The 12,634-nt window shown below is 47.8% G+C and overlaps 1 protein-coding gene across 1 annotated transcript in view; it reads right to left on the bottom strand.

Moving 5' to 3' along the window:
• Window positions 1-12,619, bottom strand: part of UPF1 (UPF1 RNA helicase and ATPase) — a 41,802-nt gene extending 29,183 nt beyond the window's left edge. Inside the window, exon 1 of the mRNA XM_040445556.1 lies at window positions 12,198-12,619. Within this exon, the coding sequence (XP_040301490.1) occupies window positions 12,198-12,517 (320 nt within the window). The 5' untranslated portion in view covers window positions 12,518-12,619. The remainder of the gene's footprint in view (window positions 1-12,197) is intronic.
• Between the last annotated feature and the right edge of the window lie 15 nt (window positions 12,620-12,634).

Genomic DNA, 12,634 nt, shown 5'->3' with positions numbered 1-12,634 from the left:
TGGGGCTCGAACTCACGGACCGCGAGATCGTGACCTGGCTGAAGTCGGACGCTTAACCGACTGCACCACCCAGGCGCCCCCCCCCCTTGTAACCATTTTAAAGTGTACAGCTCAGTGGCATTAAATACATTCCTATTATTCTACAATCATCACCAACACCCATCTCTACAACTTTTTCATCTGAAACTGAAACTCCGTATCCATTACCAACCCTCCATTCCCCCGAGCCCCTGGCACCCACGTTTCTACTTTCTCTGAAAACCTGACTACCCTAGAGATCTCATATAAATGGGCTCATAGTGTTTGTCTTTTTGTGACCGGCTTATTTCACATAGCATACTGTCCTCAAGATGTATCCATGTTGTAGCATGTGTCAGAATTTCCCTTCTTAAGGCTGAATAACATTCCACTGTATGGACAGACGTTTTGTTTACCCATTTACTCTTCAGTGGGCACTTGGGTTTTTTCCACCTTCTGGCTGCCATGAACATGGTATACAACGATCGCATCAAGTTCCGGCTTTCAATTCTTTTGGGGATATACCTCAAAAGAAGTAGACTTGCTGGATCTTACGGTAATTCTATATCTAACTTTTCTGAGGAACTGCATAGTATTTTCCACAGAGACTATGCCATTTTACATTCCCACCAACAGTGCACAAGGGTTCCAAATTCTCCACAGCCTCGATGATACTCATTATCATTCTTCTGGGTTTTTTTAAACAACCAACTTAATGAATTTGAGGTGGTTATCTCATTGTGGCTTTGATTTGCATTTCTATGCTAGCTAATGAAACTGAGGATCTCTTCTTGTGCTTGCTGGTCATTTATATATCTTCTTTGGAGAAATGTCTATTGAAGTCCTTTGCCCATTTTTAATTAGATTGTTACATTCTTTGTTGAGGTGCTTTGAAATTCTGATCGTTGGCTATCACTTCAAAAAGTCACCTGTTTGGCAATGTTTCTCTTGACACATGCAGTGGCAATGCTACTGTGAGGCAATGCTACTGTGAGAGCCAGCACTGCTGGCTCGCAATGTCTCCTGGTATGACTGTGTTAGGCACACACGTGTTGGTTTTCATTTTAAGAGATTTTTTTTTAACATTTATTTATTTTTGAGACAGAGAGAGAGAGGGAGCATGAACGAGGGAGGGTCAGAGAGAGGGAGACACAGAATCTGAAACAGGCTCCAGGCTCTGAGCGTTAGCACAGAGCCTGACGCGGGGCTCGAACTCACGGACTGCGAGATCATGACCTGAGCCGAAGTCGGGACGCTTAACCGACTGAGCCACCCAGGCGCCCCAACACGTGTTGGTTTTCTGAAAGTGTGTGGCCAGGTTACGGCACCAGGATTTCATCTTATGGCAGAGAAGGAGGTATGCATCTCATGCTGCAGAAGGCAGCAATTAGAAATTGACATCTGCAGGGGTGTCTGGGTGGCTCGACTGATAAAGCAGTTCAGGTTATGATCCCAAGGTTCCTGAGTTTGAGCCCCCGCATCGGACTCTCTGTTGTAAGCATGGAGCCCTCTTCAGATCTTCTGTCCCCCTCTCTGTGCACCTCCCCTGCTCATGTTCTCTCAAAAATTAAAAAAGAAAGAAAGAAAGAAAGAAAGAAAGAAAGAAAGAAAGAAAGAAAGAAAAAGAAATTGACATCTATGATCCCATTTAAACTCTTAAAGCCAGTAAACAGGTTCCTCAAGTATTTAAGGTAACAAGGTTTCTGAGAATATTATGGAAGGCAAACTTTTTACTTGATCTAAAACTATTCTTTCCAGGGATGCCTGGGTGGCTTGGTCAGTAAGGCGTCCAACTCTTGATTTCGGCTCAGGTCATGATCCCACAGTTCATGGGTTCAAGCCCTGTTATCAGGCTCTGTGCTGACAATGCTGGGCCTGCTTGGAATTCTCTCTCCCTCTCTCTCTGCCCCTCCCCTGCTCATGCTCTCCCTCTCAAAATAAATGAACTTTAAAAAACAAAACAATTCTTTCCATAGATCTGGTATCCTGAGCTTAAATGCGTATTGACACCTTTTATGACTTCACTCTGATCAGCTTTCATCTTTCCAAAGAGAAATGTGCTATCTTTCCAATGCAATCTCAGCAGAAAAACACCTTAAAACCCAGAATTAGGGAGCTTAGGTGGCTCAGTTGGTTAAGCATCTGACTCTTGATTTCAGCTCAGGTCATGATCTCATGGTTTCATGGGTTTGAGCCCCGGGTCGGGTTCTGCACACTGACCACATGGAGCCTGCTTGGGATTCTCCCTCTCTTTCTTTGCCCCTCCCCTGCTCATGCTCTGCCTCTCTCAAAATAAACTTAAAAACAAACAAACAAACAAACAAACCACCACCACCCAGGATCATCAGAAGGCTAAGAAGATGGTCCAGGAAGGAATCAGCATGCAGCTCCCCCTCTCAAGCTCAGAATAGCATTTACATTTTTTTTTTTTTTTTTTTTTTTAAGAGAGAGCATGAGCAGGGGGTGGGGAAGAGAATCTTAAGTAGGTTTGGAGACTGATCCCATGACCCTGGGACAATGACCTGAGTCGAAATCAAGAGTTGGATACTCAACTGACTGAGCCACCCAGGCACCCTGGTACTCATATTTAAAAAAAAAAAAAAAAAAAATTAATGTTTATGTTTTGAAAAAGAGAGACAGAGACCAAGTGTGAATGGGGCAGAGAGAGACAGGGAGACACAGAATCTGAAGCAGGCTCCAGGCTCTTAGCTGTCAGCACAGAGGCCGAAGCGGGGCTTGAACTCAGGAACCATGAGATCATGACCCGAGTTGAAGTCAGATGCTTAACCGACTGAGCCATCCAGGCGCTCCCCCGTATTTATATTAAATACCTAATAATATCCTCAATTTTACTTCTTATCCCACAATATTTAGAACATTTACTATCTAGGCTTTTAAGAAAATGTTTACAGATTCCTTATCTAGAAGAACTCCTAAAATATCTTATTAGATTGCATAAGCTTTTACGTGTAAAGAAATGCCCTTGGTGATATCTGAAGCTTTACTGTCCTGAAACATCAAAATTGGTCCACAGAGTAATACAGAAAAGTACATACCACCTGGGTGCCATCTTCCTACCCACTCCTGCCTCATCTGGGCCTCAGATCCCACAGTTCACCTGCCCTCACCAGGGGAAGGCCTGAACCAGCAGAGGACACCTCCTGACCAGCCACATGGGGACCCACCCTGCACACTTACCCCTTCAGGTTAATAATGGGGAAAGAAATGTAGGTCTACTCTCAGAACTCTTGGGAGACAATATGATACAGATACAAGGTCAGGTAGACTCTCCACCCTCCACTAGAGCTGGGGGGCCAGAGAAGACAGTCCAGATTCTCCAAGGCCCAGTAGCCCTCTAGCCTCCTGGTTAGGGAACGTATAATGTATACGTGGCGCACACACACACACACGCACACACTCCCAGCTCCCACTCAGCCCCACTCCTGCCCAGCTACGATCTGGCCACAACACAAACTGACTTCTATAGCGGGGTTGTTAGTTTCTCCCTCTACTCTCTGGAAAGTTTTAAGATAAACATTAAGTTCAAAAATACATCTGACCTTAGAAACTATAATTAAATTAGTTAAAACAAAGCTCTAACTAGAGAGTGCCCAGCACAGAGAAGGTCCACAATCCATGCCAGGTGACAAGACGGAAGGAGTGAAAGGTCTTTGGCCAGAACAGGACTGAGGTCCTCTGAGATTATCAACCCCTCACTTCCAGTCAGGACCCCTGCAGCCTGCAAGGCTCCGAGAGGCAGCACCCCCCTGCACCCACAGGAACTCTGAGCCCACTCCCAGGCATCACATCACTGGGGAAACAGTTCCCTCTTCGCCTCTGCTCTGGGTAAAGGTCTGCAGATGTTTTCTGCCCAGGGACAGTTTCATACAAGCAACTACAGAATTCACTGTGTACATCAGAGTAGCAGGAAGAAACGTTGCTTCAGTCCCACAGAGGAAAAGCATGTAAATTCAAAAAATCACTCCCAAATGTGCTGGTAAGAACTTTTAGACCACAGATTTTTACTCCAAACCTCATAAGCATTGTACCACGCAGCATGAAATGGACCTTTCAGTCCCTCAGTCTCTGAGTCTGCCAGTGCTCCGGGGCCTTTGCACTCACTGTCCCTTGGTTTCTGCACAGCTGGCTCTTGGTCCTTTGGGTCTCAGTCCACAGGGCGCCTCCCAGGGAGGCCTCCCCCATTCCATCTGTGGAGCCCCAAAGCAGGGGTCCCTACTATGACCCCAGGACCTAGAAATGAGCCACACCCCAGGAAGCCCTCATAGTGTAGGCTAAATGAATACATCTTCACACTGAAAAGCATAAACACTGAAATGTAAAATAATTCATCTCATCAATAAAAGTATTTTTTTATCCTGAGGTTTAAATAAAAAGAGAGTGGGCAATCACCTTTCCCTCAGGGTAAGGAGAGGCTGAGCCTCACCTCTGGAAAAAGCTAACAGAAGTTCTGGCCTCCCCCCAGCTCTTGAGAAAGTTTCAAAACTACAGGGAATAAACAACTCACATAACCATCACCTGGATCCACCAGCCACTCACACTTTTTACCATGCTTGCTCTCTCCCTCTGCACACACACACTTTTACTTTCCTGACCCATTTCAGAGTCGCAAGCCCCAGGACAAGCATCTTCTCCATGTAATCACTATACAAGCCTCACGCTCGGGAATTATGCTGATAAAACTGATATAATACTGCTATCTAATAAGCACAAGCACAATTCCCCAACACCCTAACGTCCTTTCTAGTTTTCTGCATTCAAGACCTAGTTAACACTCGTTACTTATGCTGTCTCTTTAGCCTTCTTTAATCCATTAGTTTTAACCACATGTAACTGCTGACATTCAACCATTTCTGACCTACGAAAATGCCTTCACACGGTCCCACTCAAGAGAGTGGTCCCCAGATTCTGGATAAAAAGGATCCTCACCGGCCTCCCTCTTTACAGTGAACCCTTGTTCTGGTCAGCATGCTGAGTCCAGGCCTATGGTTCATTTCAATGCTCAGAGTGTCCTTGATGTGTCCGAGGCATCCCCACCTCAACCTGGGCTGCCTCTGCAGGTCCAGCCCTGGGATCATTACTCTCAAAGGAGCCCACTCCACGCCTGCAGGGAGAAGCCAGGGTGTGATGATGGGTTCAGTCCAGAAGCCAGGACACCTCACAGGACAATGACACAGACTGGACCCCAGCTCAGTGGCGTGAAAAGAAGAGGGAGAGGCTGCCCTGGAGAGCAAGCCAAGATTCATAACCATCACATAAATGGTGGACCTCACTGGGGGCCAGACCAGGTCAAGACATTTTCTCATGAGTGAAGAATCTGTGGAGAAAGGGAAGCCCTGTGGATTAGATGATCCCAAAAAATGACTGTCAGTGCTGTTCATCTGACAACAGCAGTATTGCCTATAATGGAAAGATGCTTTTTTGTTTCCAGAAACGCATAGTAAATATAGGTCAAAATGATTGTATATTGCTAACTCATATGGCTCAACCTCAGACGGAAGGATGAAATAACATGTTGGATTTGTTTTAAAGCTCTTCTGCGATGAGAATAAAGGGCCAGAGGACAAAACTGCTGAACTGAGGAGATGGATATGCCGGGTTTGTTTTCTTTACTTGCAGAGAATCCATAACCAACGTTTTTACACAATATAGATGGACAAGGTGGCCTCCATGGAGTCCGAGGAGCCATACACTCAAAAAGAGTGACGGAAGGCAAGCACAGTTCTGACCAAATGCCTTCTACTCCCAGATGAGGAGAGCCACCACCTCCCCAAAGTCACTGGCATCCCTGGCAGCTGAGCTCTGCAAGGAGCAAAGCAGACACGAAAGTGCCATCCTCAGTTGTGACAAAGGGCTACCCGCAGAGCTCAGCAAGCAGCCTAGGTCTAGAAGCCATCCAGGCAACAGTCTGCAGGGATCCAAAGAAGCCCGGCTTGGCTCAGTAATCCAGCTCACAAGCTGCTACCAGACTAACACATACAAACAGGCACAACGATCCTTTCCCAGCCATGGGATCCCAGGACCCAGCATCCCCATGTTTACGAGAGGAAGCAGGATGCTGCTCTCAAGGAAAGCTCCTCTGCCAAGAAGAGTTCAAAGACCCCCTGAAAGCAGGGCCCCGAGACCTGGAAAATGAAGCCCTGAAGACTCAGCCAGACTCGCTGCCCTTCCACACCTTCCAGGCCACACTCTGTTCCGGGTCCCACCAAGCAGAACTGGGAGTCATGACCCTTCTCTGTGGGCAGGACTATCCCGGCAACACTGCAAGACCACCCTGCCAGGGCAACAACCACAAATGCCCCTCAGTTGAGAGCCACTGCCCAGAATCTGCTCCCTCCAGCCTCCGTGCATGCTGCTCTGGTGGGGCCTCTCCCTTTCTGTAGAGCCTCTTACCCTCCCTCTCAGGGCAGTGTCTCCAAAGGGTCTGCTGACCAGCACCAACTCCACCCATACCTTCCATCAGAGAGGAGCCCTGCCTCAGCCTTGGGGGATCACGGGCCCTGACAAAAACCACAGACAGAACTTGTGTCTGCTCTAGCCATAATTCCTTATGAGGACTCAGGGGCAACAGGGTATCCAGTGCAGTCAACATGTCCCAGCAGGAGTGGCCACTCTGGCTGCCTGGTACTGTAGTTCACACACTCACATTTATACACATGCGCCAGCGTGCACAGGCACATATCTGACCACAAGGCACTCTACCGGAGCTCCCCTTCCGGCTTTGTCCACACTCTGCCAGGTCTACCTGCCATCTAAGGGCCCTTCCTCTCAAGCGAGGTCACAGTATCCCCTCAGCAGCTCCATGAGGCTCTAGGATCCAGCCCGAGCCCCTGGCATGGCATATCAACCCTTGCCTGCACCCACTCTCCTCCACACCAAGCCAAGTGTAGCGCTCCATGCCCACCTCTCTGCCCAGCAGCATGCCTTCCTGAACTCAAGGAACACTGCTCACAAAAGCTTTCCCTCTGCAGGGCAGACCACTCCCTCTTCTGGGCCCTCATGATCCCAAAGGTCAACCGCAGTCTGAGCAGCACCTGTCATTTCTAACACAACAGCTACAGATGGCAAAGGATTCACTTTGACCCCCAATCCTCAGAGAGCACAGCAAAGCAAGGAAGCAGGACTACAGAGAGGGGCAGGAGACAAGGACCAGGGTGAAGAGACTGGCCTGACAGCATGTACAGTGGGGACAAAAGTAAACATGAACAGATATATGAGGGCTCCCAGGCTCACCCTGAAAGCAGCGTAGCCAGGCCTCCGTTCCTGACTCTGCACCCACGTGGAGGGCCCAGCATACAGGGTGGTGAATCTCCCCCAAAATGTGACTGGGAGTGGCTGAGCACGGGGTCACTCCATTTCCCTACATTAGAGATGCTGATGAGAAACTACAAAGATTAACAGGAGCAAAAAGGGGAGGGGCAGGAAGGGGAAGGAGCAGGAAGGGGAAGAAAAAGAGGCATGAAGAAGAATCAAAGACCATGAATTGTGTGATGGTCGAACAACTCTGCAAATTTACTAGAAAAACACTGAATTGCACATTTACATACAAGACTCTATGGTATGTGATCATACCTTAATAAAGCTATTAGAAAAACGTCTCCTTTTTTTGGTTGTGGGAGCAGGATTGAGAAAGAACTTTGTTTTTCAGTTAACACTGGTATTGTTCAAGTGTTAACTTTGCCCCCAATCGTATTCAATCTGGGTTAAGAAATTAGGGTGAACAGAGTAAGAAGTCATTTTGCTTATTCACCAATGACACGTAAGCCCTTCCTCTCCCCTAATCGCCCATGGAGTCCTAACCATCTAGAAACAAACTTGGGAAATCCAATAAGGGGAAAGTGCTGAACGAACACTTGCCAGAGCTCCTGCAAGGTTACCAGTGTCTTATCTCCAATTTTCTCAAGGTGTGCTTATATCACCGCTGAACTGAGTGTTCACAAAACCAGATGGAAAAAGTCCCACTCAAATTTTAAACTCACCACTTTTGGGAACCCCTAGACTGTACTGAACTCATTCCTCCTCTTCATAAACTACAGGCCAATAAGCAGAAGATGATCTGTTTACCTGGATGGTCAAGAATATGTTAGGACAGCTTTCCATGATCAATTCTGAAGACCAGGTAGCAACTCTTTACTCAAGTATCTACCACTTGAAGAGGAAAAGAAGCTCAAGTGTATGTACTCAAGACTACAACTGATGAAGAGCCTTTGTTTATCCATTTACCTGTTGATGGTCACTGGAGTTTTTTCCAGTCTGGGGCTCTCAACGAATCACTATAAATGCTCAGAGCAGCCCCATGTGTGGACAACCACCTTTGCTTCTCTGCTGGACCACAGAGAAATGGGTGAACCATCCCATCAGCAAGGTACGAAAGTTACAAGTGGCTTTCCAGCCTTTTAAAAAATTTGAGCCAATCTTATGAGCAGGTAGTGGTATCTCCCTGTGGCCTTTCTTTTCAGTTTCACTGAGGTGTAACTGACATACAATCAACAATGCATGCTTAAAGTGTATAGTTTTATAAGTTGTTATACATCAGTGTATGTAAACACCCAATCGAGATAACCAATACATCCATCACCAAGTCTCCTTATGCCCTCTGTCACCCTCTCTTTTCCTTCCTCCTTCTCCCAACCACTAATCTGTTTTCTATTACTATTAGCACTTTCTAGGGCTTCATACAAACAGAATCACAGGGTATGTATTCTTTTTTTTTTTTTTTTTTTTTTTTTTGGTCAGAGTGCTTCTTTTACCCAGAATTATTCTGAGATGCATCCATATCATTGTGTGTGTCAATTCCTTTTTCTGCCTGGGTAGTGTTCCCAACTCTTACATCTTTACCATAATTCCCATATTTGGAGAAAACATGACAGTAGCAACCATCAAAAGGAAATATTCCAACTAGACAGGGCAGAAGGTTTATAACACCAACTATTATGCAAAGCACTTCTGAAATTACCTTTCCCTGCCCTTTGATGGGCGGGGGAAGGGCCCACGAAGAGTCGGATAGGCAAAAGGAAATGGTCCCTTGTATCTTAAGGACACTTGGCAGGATTATGTCAGCACTTTTCATTCCGTGGTCTGGAAGGCTTTGATAAATATCAGTTTTATTTCATAAACAAAACAAATGTTATTTGAACCAACTTGTAGCTCAGCAGGAGTCACCCCTGTGCCATTCTCCTACCCTGGCAGGGACACACATTCTGCCTTTAAACAAACTTTCAGGTAGGGGCGCCTGGGTGGCTCAGTCGGTTAAGCGTCCGACTTCAGCTCAGGTCATGATCTCACAGCTTGTGGGTTCGAGCCCCGCGTTGGGCTCTGTGCTGACAGCTCAGAGCCTGGAGCCTGCTTCGGATTCTGTGTCTCTCCATCTCTCGGTCCCTCCCCTGCTCATGCTCTGTGTCTGTCTCTCAATAATAAATAAACGTTAAAAAAAAATTTTAAACAAACTTTCAGGTAAAACCAACTAAACAAAACTGGTATCAAAAGTGGCTGCACGCTGGGAAGGAGTCTGGCAGCTCCTGCAAAGGTTATGCACAGAGTTACCACACAACCCAGCAATTTCACCTACAGCCACACAGAAACCTGCACATGAATGTTCACAGCAGCATTATTTGTAATAGCTACAAGGATAAACAACCCAAATGTCCACCAACAGATGAGTGGATAAACAAAATGTGGTCTGTCTGTACTGTGGAAAACTGTTCAGTCAAAAAAGAAATGGTAGTAGATACATGTTACAGCATGGATGAACCTTGAAAACATACTTGGTGAAAGAAAAGAGACACAAAAGACCACATATTGTCATTTATATCAAATGTCCACAGTAGGTAAACCTGAGACAGAAAGATCAGTGGCTGCCTGGGGTTGGAGAAAGGAGGCTGACAAGCTAAGAGGTATGGGGTTTCTTTTTAGGGTGATGAAAATATGCCAAAACTGATGACGGTGAGGGCTGCACAACTCTGAATGTACTAAAAGCTACCAAACTGTACACTTTAAATGGGCAAACTGTATGCTACATGGATTCTATCTCAAGAAAGCTGTGAAAGAGAAGTAGCAGCACAGCACTTGATAAGTTACAGCTACTCATTCAATAATATAAAATCAAAAGGCATTCAGAATGGGTTTGAGACTTTCTGGAAGCCCCACTGTACAGTTAGTTACCCAGCCAACTCTTGAGGACAAATAAGGAAAATCCCAAATGTTGTAGGCAGCCAATGCCACCAACTGGCATAGGAAAGAATCAACTTTTTTTCCACTTTTCAATTCTATTCAGACTTTTCCTGCCCCCAAATTCAGAGCCTTCTCTTACGACACAAAGGATGTAACTCCCATTCCCCAAACACAAACTTAGGCTACACGTGAGTGGGTCATCTGAGTTAATTAAAAGTAAAGAAGGATAAACCCTTTTGATGTCATCAGAACTCAGGTGAGCTCAACTGCAACATTTACCTCTGGTGGAGAGTTTTAAAGCTCTTATTTTATACAACTCAGTGCTCAGGTGCAGAAAAATAGATTATTTCAACTGAAAGAGAAGGGCATGCCCTGTAACTCACTGATCACAAACAGAATACAAGGAACAAAACTAGAACTCAGAGCTGTTTTATACTGGCCAGAAAAACACTGGCCAATATAAAGAAAAGAATATGCAATTAAAGTCTTAAAAAGAATTTGCAGTAAAACGATTACCTTTACCAACCCTGAGCTGCCACTAACCATGGCACATCGCTCAACTGAGTGATCTTTATCCTCAGCCTCCGGACGCACTGGACACAAGTTACAAACAGCGTTATCTGGTCCATCCAAACTTGAGTCCAGATTTCATGCATGTTTCCGGTCCATCCAAACATAAGTGCAGATTTCAGGTATGTTGAAAAGTATAACAAAAATAAAACTCCGATACCCCCATTTCACAGCTGTGAAAACAGAGAGGTCTACAGGTGTCATCGTGAGTGTCCCAACGGCTCATTCGTTTCTCCAGGCAAAGTCTCTCCTATCTTCCTCCACCATATGTAAACCAAGCTGAAAAAATACATACTTGCACACCTGTTCTCCCTGATGCTCCACCCATCAGGCATCTATTTTTAAGGAAATCTGGGGTTAGAATGAGTCAAATGTTTTCTGCTTCTATTAGGGGCTAAAAGAAAATCCAAGTGGGTGGTCTACCCACGAGAGTGACTCAATCAACTAGAATGCTAGCCCTCCTCCCCCAAGGACAGAGTCTGAGCTCACTCTGGCTGAGGATGGGGTGGCTCCCCCAGCCCTGACAGTGGATCCTCATGCCAAGGAACACCTGTGACAAGGGATCCCACCCCAAAACCCCAGCCAGTCCCCTCTGCCACTCCAGAGCTGGGACCTAGGTTCAGGAAGTGCGTCCCTAATACTTCTCATAACCCAAACCCAAACTTAAAATACCTAAGTAGCTTTCCCTAAACATTCACATCATTAAAACCAAAATTTTCCAACGTGGCAGTACCACTTATGTAAAACCCACTATCACTGCCCCCATTGGAGGAACAAACTCAAACCTAACTTTTCCAAGACAGAGCTGTGGAGTTACATAACAAGTCGGTTTCAGCAACAGGCAATGCAAGAAGGAAAAACAAAACGCAACCTGTCTCTTGAATAATCTTCATAACCAGCGAGTGTGGGGTTCTCAACTGGAGGCTAAAATTCCGTTTCTACTCCGGGAGCTTCGACCCTGCCCTCTCCAGCGTCCCTGGGCCCGGGGAAATTTGAACCCGCGGTTTAGTGGGCATGACCGGGGGCGGGCGAGGGGGAATGCCCAGATGGCTGGGACCACAGGTGGGGGGTGGGGCAGGGAGGACGGTTCGGCCAGAGGGGAACCCGGGCGGATCACCACGGAGCTGGCTTGAACAGGGCACGGACTCAGCTGGAGGAAAACTTGGGGACAGGTCACCCCCGACGGCAGGTCACCTCGGACACGCCCAGAAGGCGACTTCGGGCAGGTGACCTAAGACGCGGCCTGAAGTAGATCCTGACCAGATCACCCGGACCCCACCAGAGCGGGACTCGAAACAGGTCTGCCCCGGCCCGGCTAGAGACCCGGAGCCGAGGCAGGTTACTCCGGACCCGGCCGGATCGGGGAACCCGGGGAAGGTCAGCCTGGGCCGGGCCTGAGTGAGGGACCTGGAACAGGTTACTTCGGACGCCGCCGGAGTGCGGGACTCGGGGCAGGTTCCCGGGCGCCGAGGCCCGGCCCGGGCTTCCGGCGCCGCCATGTGCCGCTCACCTGCGCGTCCAGCTGTCCGGCCGCAGCGCCCGCGCCAGCGCCGACCGGGCCTCCCGCACCACCTCCTCCGGGGCCGCCGGGGCCACCTGGGGGCGTCTGCGTCTGGCTGGGGAGGGTGAAGTCGGTGAACTCGAACTCCGAGCCCTGTGTGTCGGCGCCAAGCAGCTCGGCTTCCTCAGTGTCCAGGAAGGTGAGCGTCTGCGAACTGGGCCCGTACGCCTCCACACTCATGGTGCCGCCGAGTAGGGCCCTCAGGCCGGCCCCGCGCCGCACTCGAGCCCGCCGCCGCGCTGAGGCCTAGGCCGCAGGCCTCGGGCCGCCGCCGCCGCCGCGCCCACGCCCCTGAAC

This window comes from Herpailurus yagouaroundi, unplaced genomic scaffold (genome assembly GCF_014898765.1).
Source record: "Herpailurus yagouaroundi ecotype Mexico unplaced genomic scaffold, PumYag 193, whole genome shotgun sequence".
NCBI lineage: Eukaryota > Metazoa > Chordata > Mammalia > Carnivora > Felidae > Herpailurus > Herpailurus yagouaroundi.
This window is presented reverse-complemented; position numbering and strand designations above follow the sequence as displayed.